This window comes from Empidonax traillii, unplaced genomic scaffold (genome assembly GCF_003031625.1).
Source record: "Empidonax traillii isolate 1590-97213 ecotype Southwest subspecies unplaced genomic scaffold, ASM303162v1 scaffold299:size639221, whole genome shotgun sequence".
Taxonomy (NCBI): domain Eukaryota; kingdom Metazoa; phylum Chordata; class Aves; order Passeriformes; family Tyrannidae; genus Empidonax; species Empidonax traillii.
Window position 1 is genome coordinate 64,592 of NW_020955492.1, and position 10,793 is coordinate 75,384.

A 10,793-nucleotide genomic window follows, 5' to 3' on the forward strand; every position below is an offset into this window, starting at 1 on the left:
CTGTGTGACCCCCCTCTGGCTCCATGCTCCCTATCCTGGGCCACATGTACATGGGAACAAGCACTTGAGCAGCTGTCAAGGACTGAGCCCCATGGGCACATCAGAACTGAGGCCAGAGGAGCCCTCTTGGAGCCAGAATCTACTGCCCTCCATTTGTGCCATCCCCCATTTACTCTCTGGTTCTCTCCTTGCCCCTCTGCAGGTACCCAGCATCAGTGGTCACCACATCCCTGTGTGGGGGCCCAAATAACAGTCTGATGGTTGAACATGTTGGTGGAGTTGCTGGCAATGACTCCATCTCCTCACCTGAATTACAAACTTCAAAGATGTATAAAATCAGATGGTGGAGAACATCAGTGTTACCATCCAGCATTTTCTGAAAGACTCTGGAATACATGACATGGAGCATTCAAAGTTCATGAGGCCAAGATACCCAGCTGCCACTGCAGCCAAAGTCTGTGGCCCCATATGTGTGGGAAGAAGGCAGAGCCATACCTGTCCCCTGTGAGCTCCAGCACCAGCTGCAGCATGTGGGGAGGAGTGAGCTCAGCCCTCATCTTGCCCCAGCTCCCATCCAGAGTCCAGTTTGGGTGGCACAGCTGTGTGGGTGCATGAGGATAACAGAGATTTGGTATTACCCTTATGTCTCAAGGGAACAAGCCCAAACAGAGGTCCCTATTGTATCTGAGGAACTGTAAAGACAGAAAAAAAAATAAATCTGTTCCCTGCTAGTGCAGAGAGGGCCTTTGTTTGTCTGGTTTTCCAAGTGAGAAGGTTTAGAGGATTGCCGCAGCACATGACCAGAAGCTATGAAGCTGCTGCAGACAAAAGCCATTTGGAACAGAGATCAGACTGTGCCATCGTGCGGGCTTTTCAGAAGATTTCTGCTTTGTCCGAGTTAAACCTGCTGCTATTTTGGGGGTTATTTTCCTCACTCCACTGCATCCCCTGCTGTAAGGGCTACACATGTCTCACAGCGTCCATGTACTCTCCCACTGGCACCAGCTCAACACCAAAATGTCTGCTGTGGCAGGCTGGAGGGGCTGCCCATGTTCTGAGCCCAAGTCACAAAGGTTGCACCAACAGCCACGCTCGTTCCAGCCACGGACAAGTTTAGAGGACAAAGCCTCGGCTTATCGCTCGGCTTGCTGAGCAGGCTCGTTTCGCAAGCTCCTGCACGTCAGCCAGGAGCACCCATTGGCACCCGGCAGGAATGCAGAGGAAAGTGCTTGAGCAGAGCTGACAGCAAGACAAAGCTTGTTGGGGCTATCTGGGTAATCACTGGCTCCACCACAGCTGAAAACTGAAGCAAGCCAGACGCTGAGATGCCCTGTCATCCCTGGGAGCCGCACAACCAGCTGCCAGGCCTCGCGGGCGAGGTAGAAACACCTCGTTGAGTTCCTCCAGCCAGGGATATCTCTACTCCCTGGAAGCAAGGGGGCCATGTCCAGGAAGGACTCAGGGATTTGAGGTGACCTTGCAGGGACTGAGGGCACTCTTTGCTCGTGCTTCCTGCTCTGCACCCTGAGGCACAGGAGCACCAGCCTTGACTTTCCCCCATTGTCACAAAAAGGGCACAAATCTTCTTACAGCCCCAAATATAGTCAAAGCAGGAGCCCTTTTTGTTCACAAGGAGAGAAGGATGGAGGAAGGGAGAAGGGGAGGAAGGGGGGGGGGGGGGGAAGGGAGGTGCTGAATTAGGTTTAAGACCTCTGAAAAGTTAAAGCTTCATAAAATGGTTTCCATCATCATGTGTCCTGAACCAGAGAACATTTGGCCCCCGTAAAACACAAAGACCGTGTCAGGTTAGTCTGTGAGCATCCTGTATCCAGACACAAGCAACTGCCCACAGGAGAGGAGAGCCAGCTGCTGTGCTGCTGTGGCATAGAATGGCATGGCATGGCAGCCAGCCTGGCTGCATCCCTTTGCTTCCCCAGTGTGGAACACAGAGGAAAAAAAAGACCCGCCAACCACTGCGTGCAGAGCAAATGCAACCCACAGATATGCAGAGGAGTGTATTAATCTGCCAGGGCTCCTCAGCTCTCCACTTGCTCCCAGGATCCGAGGGGTTATCTCAGCCCTGCACAGGGCAGGGAGTTCGGCTGAATCTCCTCCCATGCTGGTCCCTGAGGAGAAAACAGAGCTGGAACAGATACCTCAGGGCAGAAGAAGAAACAGCTGGCACACCTCAAGGGAAGCCCCTCACCCTGCTCCCCAGCCAGACTGGCTTTCCTCATCCCGGGCGGGTGGATGCGGCAGCTCCGGACCGGGTGCATCCCGTATCTCGGCGGGTGGATGTGGTGGCTCCGTGAGGGCGTATCCCATATCCCGGCGGGTGGATGCAGTGGCTCCGGGCCGTGCGCGCCGTCGGGCGAGGGCGCTGCGCCGCCGTGGCGGCCCCGGGCTGGAAGCGCGGTGGGGCGGCCGCCGGAGTCGGATCGGGCTGACGGTACCTGCAGCCAGGGGTCACCTGCACCGGGATGGGGGTAGGGGTGATGAGGATGAATATGATGAGGACTGGGATAGGGATGAGGATGCAGATGATGGGGATATGGGTGGAGATAAGGTTGAGAATGGAGATAGGGCACAGATGGATATTCCCAGGAAAGGGCGCCGCATGGAGGGAAATGCGGCTAATCCGGGGGGCAGGCGCCCCACCACGATGTTCCCCCCCCACACACTCACCCACCCACGGCGCCACATGTCCCCGATCCCAGACGGAATAGACCCCACCGCTCCCCTGTTTTTTCCTTTCGAAGGCTGCCCGGGAAACCGCCCGAAATGCACTTTCCTTCGGGCAGGGATATCCCCCTCTCCTGCCCGCAGCCCCTTTCCCGGATCGTGCCAACACTACCCCTCCCACCCCCGGTACCGCATTGCGGAGCTGCCCGCTGCCACCGGACCGGGCGAGGGAAACGACAAAACACCCCAACCCCTCCCAGCGCTCGGCGTGATTTGAGGGCAATAATAGGAGCCCCATGGGGATCTCAGCTGTGCCTGTGCTACGGGAACGCTGACGATGGGTCCCCCCCATCCTCATCTTTGCTGTGCAGCGGCAGCGGGGGGACATATAGTTGTTGTAGCTTTTAAATTGCTGTAAATCGAGGTGTTTTCGATCGCAGGTGTGGAGTGCAGGGCTAATCCCCGCTGTGGGAAAAACCGCCCCTGGGGAAATCAGCCCCACGCTCCGCACCCCTGGGCAGGGTTCGGTGAATTTGGTTCAAACCAGAGGTACCCCTAGCCCTTTATTTCGTTTATTTCTCCCCCTTTGTTTGCGACGGGGTTTTTCAGAAAAAAACCTCGGGATGCATCTGCAAATTCCATCCATCCCTGGAGTTTGACCACTACAGGCTAAAGCAAAACTGGGAGGAGGGATGAAAGCAGCCCCACCCCTTCCCGAAATTTAAATGTCCTACCTCTTGCAGACAGCTTAATCCCACTGTTGATAACAACCTGGCGCTGCGCCGACTTTACCCCGAGAATGTGTGGTACTCCCGATGCGGGAAGGATGAACCTCCCTCTGTCCCTGCCCTGGTCCTCCAAGCCCCCCACAAAACAGGCCAGCCCCATCATCTATGTTTTCTCTTTATTGTTCGATATATTTATGTACCACATTATATGTTAAAGATAGATTTTTTTTTTCTGATATACATTTTTCATCTTATTTACCACAATGACACCACACGTACATTGGAAACAGCTCCACGGATCTGGTAGATTGCACAGAATGAATTGTGTCATAGTTTTGTTCTGTATCTTGAAACAACGTCAAATCCAACAACATATTTTTTTCTTTTCTTATCTTTTCATAATTTAGAAATAACGACTATTAAAATGAAACAAAACAAAAGTCAATGAGAAGTGGACTCCAGGGCTGCGATTTCAACCAGAGGCAACACATTGTAGTCGATGGGAAGCTCCGTTCCTTGGTATGGGTTCGGATGGAAGAATTAAGCAGTCCTGACATCTATGTGACAGCAATGTAAACATTGCAGGTAAGTGGCATTGCTGATCGTCAGCCGCTGCTTGGGTTTGTTGGGCTGGTCATACAATCTGGGTCTCATCTACATCCATCTCACAAAGTGAAAAATGAAGGTCCCTGCTCCCAGCATCCACGGAGGGTTTGCTTCCATTTGTGAGCGCAGTGACCCAATCCCATGGGATTGGCCACCTGTGTTTCATCTCCTGAAACACTGAATTGCATATCTGTAAGGAGTATTGAAAACTGCAACTGTTTCCCAACAGGCCATTTGCAGGGGGCCAAGCTTCAGGCAACGAGTGAGGAGATAGGGGTGGGGCACCAGATAATTTCCTTCTAAAAAAATCTAAATAACAAAAAAATATATTTAAATCTGAGCTTATTTAAAAAGACATTAGGGCGAGCACTTTCATCTTATTTCCTTTAATTTGCAGATTCTATGACATAGAATTTGTTGGATGCACATAATGAAAATAATGACTCTTTCCATTAAAGGGATGCAGAGTTATTTGGCTATACAGATGTTCAATGTGATTCTCTTACTGCACCCAACTCTGGCCCCTGCTTAGTCTTCAGCATTGGTTCTGAAGGCCTCTATGAGGCCTTCTAAAGAGTGGATGAACCCAGAGACGCTGCAAATACCACCTATAACAAAAATGGCGACATCAAAGAAGACATGGTGCCACAAGAGCTTCCTCCACAAGAGTTTGAGGTGGAAAAGACTGGGGAGCAGAAAACAGAGCCCTGCACCTGTCAGGCTCCCAGTAAGACCCATCAGGAGGGCAAAATGGGGCACATAGATAGCCATGAGCAGGGTGAAAACTACCAGGGCACACCTGAGGGTGAGTCCCCAGGATTTGAGTCGCCCATCACCCCCATAGCAGTTGGGGAAGAAAGCCCTGTTTCCATCTTGGAAAAGAGACCGCTCCAGGACTTCCACAGCTGCAAAGAACGGCAAGGGGTATGAGAGCAAGGCTTTGGCCACCAAGAAAATGTTGACTACTGCTCTAATGGTAGATGGCAAGTTGTCTGTAATGACCTCCTTGGTCTCATCAGCCCAGGTCAGGTAGGCAACCAAGGCAAAGAGTCCCTTAAGGATGCAAGCTGCTATGTGAGTCCAGTTCATCATGCAGTGAAACTCCTTGGGGTTCTGCATGTTCCCCTCCAAGGAAGGCAGAAAGATCTGAGAGGTGTAGCTGAAGACAATGATGCCAATGGAGATGGGAAATTTCTTTACATCAATGTAAAACTTGACTTTGTCCCAGGCCCAGTCACGTGCCCTGGAGAGGCAGTAGGCGATCACCAAGATGTTGATGACAAAGTGGGCTAATGTACAGAGCAAGCTGAACTTGGAGACTGCCTTGAGGTTCTTCAAGAACGCACAAGGCAGGAGCACTGCCGTGGCAATGATGGACCACGACTTCTGGGAGACTGGCAGGTTGGGGAAGCTGTTGTACATCAAGTTCCCACTGACCACCACATAGAGGATGCAGGTCATGACCAGTTCAATGATCTGAGCCACGTTCACAATTCTGCCCCCAAGGGTGGGGAAGCGAGGCGCGCAGCATGCGTTCGCGATGTCCACGTAGGAGTCTCTCACCCTGACTATCTCCCCATCCTCATTCTCTTCGTAAAGACAGGCAATAAGTATTTTCCCAGTGTAGCAGCAAACCACTGCAGCAAAAATTATTAAAAAGAGTCCTAGGTATCCACCATGAAGGATGGCATAGGGCAGGCCCAGAACAAACATCCCCTAGAAAGAGACAAAATGGAAACCATGTTGCTTGGTGGTGGAGGCGACCAGGCCTGCACCTGCAGCTGAGCACATGCAGCTGCATCATCACAGTCACATGTGCTCTCACTGCCTCACTGGCACCACCATCACACCCATGCAGTTGATCACACAGCCACGCCACGCAGCCATGGCCACACACGGTGATGCACCACCCTCCCTCTCTGACGTGCTACCCCCACAGTCACACCCGCACACCCGCATGATCTCACCCCGCAGGACCCAGAAATAGAGAGCATGGTTTCAGCGCTTGGGCTTCGTCCCCACTCTCTACCTTCTCTGTCACCAGCCCCTCTCAGTGCACCAAGACCACCATAGCCAGGGTCCTCTGAAGGCGCCAGACCAAGCCCACCCCGGTGCAACCCTGCCACCAGCCTGGTCATCCCCTGGGCTCCCTGTCCCCCCTGTCTCCCTAGCCCATGTGCTGGGGTAACCTGATGGGGACACCAGCCAGCCCCAGCCCTGTGGGAGCCACAGGGGGATGGGGCTCAGGCCCCTTCCTGGCACTGTGCCCTCCTCTGGGATGGGGAGGCAAAGCAGAGAGCCCTGGTGGGAGCTTTTAGTTCCCCTTTATATTTTAATATTTCTTTCTTTTTCTTTCCTTTCCCCCCCATTTTTATCTCTATCTTTCCTCTATATTTTTCCCCCTTCTATGCCCTTTTCCACCTTCTTTCCCTTTCTCCTAAACCGGGTTTGCAATCAGCCCGCAGCAGCCGATCACGGACAGGAGTAGGACAGGGATCAGGATAAAGGAGCACTGCCCGGTGCCCAGCGACGGTGGCCGTACCTGGATGGCGTTGGTGACGTTCCATCCCGCCTCCCATGCGGTGATCTTGGGCTTGCCCTGCCCAGAGAGCTCGGAACAGGCCTCCTTGGAGGCGGAGGGCGGCAGGGGGCCGGTGCCGTCCCGCTGGTAGTGGATGTCCCCCTCCAGGGGCGTCTCCGCGCCCTCCTCTCCGCCCTCGGACTTGAGGATGTCCATCTGCAGCCCCTGCCGATGCTCCATGTCCAGGTCGTCGCAGTGGGCGAACCCCACCGCCTCTTCGTCGGTGGCCGCCTGGAAGCCCATCCTGGCAAACATTCCGCTCATCTTCGCCTGTGATTTGTGGGACACCGAGGTGGCCACATTGGAGAGCTTGCTGCGGAGGAGGGTGGCCATGACTGCGACTCGCGTGAGTCCGCTGCTCGCGGATCCTCAGGGAAGGGAAAATCCCGACGGGGCGGGCGGGCGGCAGGGCGGTGGACGGGAGCTGGGCGCCCGGCTTTGGGCGGCTGCGAGTGGCTGCTCCGAGCCGCTACCTCTGCTTCCCGGCGCAGTGCGGGCGGTTCCCGGCCGGGGTGCCCAGGGGCATGACACGGCTGCAGGGGGAGCGGGCCCACACGCTCCGCCGCCCGCTCCGCGCCGCTCCGCCGGGCCCCGCGGCGGGGTCGGGGGATGAGCCGGGCAGGATGGGGGACAGTCAGCAGCCGGAGGATGTCACCAGACGGGCAGCGCAAGCCCCTGGTAGAGCGCGCTGCGTCTCCATCGCAGTGCGCCCACCTCACGTAGAGAAGAAGACGGGGGGGAGAATTACTGCATTTCTGGGGGAGGTACCAGCGTCCCCGGCCAAGCCCAGCCCCCCCGCACTCCCCTCCCGCCCCACCCACGCCCGCTGGGCCCCGCCAGCAGCGCCGCAGCACGGACCTCTTCCCCCCCCCTCCCGCCACCTCGCCCGGCCCGGCTCCACAGCCCCTGCGCTGCCCGCCCTGCCCCTCACCTGCCCCGCACCCGCCCGCGGGTCCCTGACCGCCAGTCGCTTCCCCACAGAGAAACAAAAGAGCTCCACTGAAGAGGCGGACAGGCGTCTATAGACTGGTTCCTAGCGGGATTTTCCTCATCGCACTCTCTTCTTTTGCTTTTTTTCTGCCCCCCAAAATGCGCGGCCCCTTCGGAGGCAGAGGGCGGCCTGGGTAGCGGACCCTGCGCGGGGAGCACAGCGGTGCGTGGCCACTCGAGCACAGGGAGCGAGAGCTCAGCTGGATGTAACGATTCCTGTGATCCATGAGCTCCAAACCTGGCGGGACACGGGACCCCGCTCCCGGTCGGGGCCCGCAGCCGGGCGACACCGCACCGGCACCCGGCAGGATGCTCAGTGCAGAGCTCTCTGCCCCCCCCCACCCCCCCGGTTAATGCTGAGATTCTTCTTTCTTTAAATAAAATACCGATATTTTAGTTTTGTTTCCAAGCGCTTAGACTCCTTTGTCAGTTAAAAGCCTTACGATTTTTAATTTATTTTGAATTTTTCCGAGATGGGCTGCCAACACAGCCAACAACGGCAACGGGATATCCCGGTGCTGTGCTGTGGCACAGACAAATGCAGGGTGGCAGGGGGACTAATGACATTTTGGGGCGGTGTGCGGGAGAGCACGTCCCCTCTGAGCCGAGGGAGCACTTAAATCGTTGTTTTATTAAATATATATATATATATATATATATACATATATAAAATATCCTTCTTTGAAAGGCAGGGAGAGGAAGGGTGGAATCTGTGTTTCGCTTGCTATTTCGGAAGGTAAAAAAAGAGCATTGTTTTACTGCAGATGAGTGGAAAAGCCAGCGCGAAATTATTTCCCAATATCGTTGTTGAGGAAGAGGGGAGGGAGCGTTCAGGCTGCGGTTGCAGGTGGGCTGCGGCACTGAGCAGTGGTGGGGAACGAATCCTCCTCGACTTCTAGGGAGAGAAACCTTAAATACCCTCCTTAAATATCTTTTTTTTTTTCTCCTTTTTTTTTTTCCCCTGACAGAATCCAAAAGAAAATTGTGTGCAAAGAGGCTGAAAGGCGTAAAAAAATCCCCCAAAATAATTATCCCCAGTGAGAGCTTTACCCCTACGAGGTGTCTCGGCTGCTGTTCCCGGCTCCCGGTGCAAGGATGGGGTAGCTGCTGCTACAGCCAGCTCCTCAAAAATGGGGCTTTTTGATTGTAGCAGAGAAGGCTTTGCGGAGGAATTATTTCATGTCAGTGCACAAATAGGTCGAGAAAGCCGAGCGCGGAAGGGCTTCGCCCCGGGTTTACCATCGTCTTGACGGACTGTGATTTAACCAGGGAAAATTAAAATCAGCCAGAGGAGGATGCAATGGGCTCGGGGCCGTCACTGCAACTGCTGTTTCTCCTCTTCCTAGCACTGGAAATGACTGATACGACGAACACCTCGAGGGATTAATCCAACGATTTCTTTTTCCTTTTTATTATTATTATTATTATTATTTTATTTATCCTAAAACGAGGGTTTTTTTGTGAAAGAAGACATGAAGGAGCCCTGTTTCTGGAGGCTGCAGGGGGGCATCAGGGAAGAAGGAACGAAAATTCATCCAAACCTCTGTCTAGTGCGTGAATATTTCCTTAAATCGCCTTGACACATCTCCACCCCTGCCCAAGCACCTCCAAACCTCATCTGGGAGCCCCTAGGCGACCCCGCCGGACATCGCACCGCACCCCAACCAGCACCTCTCGATGCCGGGGAGAGGAAGGGGGTCCTAGACATCCCAATGATCTTTAAGGTCCCTTCCAACCGAAGTCTTTCTATGATAGTGCCAAGAGTGGAGGAGACGTTTCTCGTTGAGCATCCAGCGTGTCACGGATATGTCGGGCTGGGTAGATATCTCTTAGGGAAAAAAATCCCAAACGAAGACAAACGAACAAACAAACAAATATTAAATTTAAACCAACATTTAAACCCGAACAAAACCCCAAGCCAACAACATTTTTAAAAAATGACATAACAAAAACAAGCCCACCAAAACCAACCAAAACCCTCCCAAAAGCAACAAACCAACCAAAAACTCCAAACAAAAAAAAAAACCACAGGGATCTCGAAAGTAAGTCCAGGTTCTCGGGGCCAGTGCAGAGAGGCTGCCCTCGGGCAGGGACTCCCCTGCGAGGGCCGTGGGACCCTCGTCCTTCGCGGAGGGGCTCGGACCGTTCCTCCGGCCAAGGACGCCCTGGGGTTGAGGGAATCTCTTTTCCCGCTGCTGGACTGTGCTGCGCCCCCTCTTTACTCGGGGAACCCCTCACTCTGACACCCTACAGAACACCAGAGGTCTGCTAAGCCTCGTCGGACACCGAGATGAGTAGGAAACTGAGGGCGGGGGGGGTGTGGGCCGTGCGCATAGTTGCAGAGGATGCTGAGGAGTTCAGGTTCTTGCGGGGTCCGAGGGATACAGTAACAAGGGATGCCGCGGTGCCACTGCGCCCACCCGGTTTTAACGCCGGGAGCTGAGCCAGCACACGCCTCCCCCACCCCCGCGCTGGCTGGGCGCACCTCGGAGCAGCCCTCGCCAGCCCCTGCCCGGCTGGGAACACCCTCCCCCCCTCCCCCCCGGGGTCCCTCTGCCTCCGGGTCGCTCCTGACCCTTTTGCAGGAGAGGGGAAAAAAGACTTTCTGCAGTAGCTGCTGGGAAAAAAAAATAAATTTAAAAAAAAAAAAATCCACCCCGAACTTTTGCCGGCGGCTGAAATCGGGGAGAAAGCAGACAGAAAAGAGGGAGCGGTGGACGGAACACACAGAGAAAAGAGGGAGACGAAGAGAGGAAAGCGGAGCCTGAAGACATGGAGAGGAGGGTCGGGGCAGTTACCTCTGCTTCTCTCCTCGTCTCTGCCCGCAGCGCGCCGGGGAGTGGAGCGAGCCGTGGGAGGTTGGAGGGACGGATGGATGGATGGACAGACGGACCGACAGATGGAGGCAGCCGCGTCACTCCTGGACTCTCCCTAACTCCCAGTTAACCCAAGCAGGATAACGGTGCCAAACCTTATCCAAAGGTTAGCAGCTCTCAGAGGGGCGCTTGAGCTGCAAATCGTTTCAGACGAAGCTAAAGAGAGCGAGCAGCAGCCTCCCCTCTGTCAGAACTGACGCCGGTGGGCTCTGGCGCTAGCTGCTTTCTCCGCAGCCGCTCCCCGGGGCGGGATGGGTGTCTCCCGTACTCCCTCGAGCAGCCCTGGGGGTATGCAGCCCTGCTTCTGCGGAGAACAGCTCATCCAAACCT

The 10,793-nt window shown here is 54.8% G+C and overlaps 1 protein-coding gene across 1 annotated transcript; it reads right to left on the reverse strand.

Annotated features, from left to right (window-relative positions):
- Positions 1-3,568: 3,568 nt before the first annotated feature.
- Positions 3,569-7,345, reverse strand: SLC32A1 (solute carrier family 32 member 1). Its single transcript, XM_027890847.1, has 2 exons — positions 6,559-7,345; positions 3,569-5,732 (listed from the first exon to the last, which is right to left on the reverse strand). The coding sequence occupies exons 1-2, from the start codon at positions 6,928-6,930 to the stop codon at positions 4,545-4,547; spliced, it is 1,560 nt and encodes a 519-aa protein (XP_027746648.1). The 5' UTR covers positions 6,931-7,345; the 3' UTR covers positions 3,569-4,544.
- Between the last annotated feature and the right edge of the window lie 3,448 nt (positions 7,346-10,793).

Excerpts from the sequence above, each read along its gene's own strand:
- SLC32A1 (XM_027890847.1), bottom strand. The coding sequence starts at position 6,930 with ATGGCCACCCTCCTCCGCAGCAAGCTCTCCAATGTGGCCACCTCGGTG. Across the intron at positions 5,733-6,558 it reads ACGTCACCAACGCCATCCAG|GGGATGTTTGTTCTGGGCCT; the intron begins GTACGGCCACCG and ends GTCTCTTTCTAG.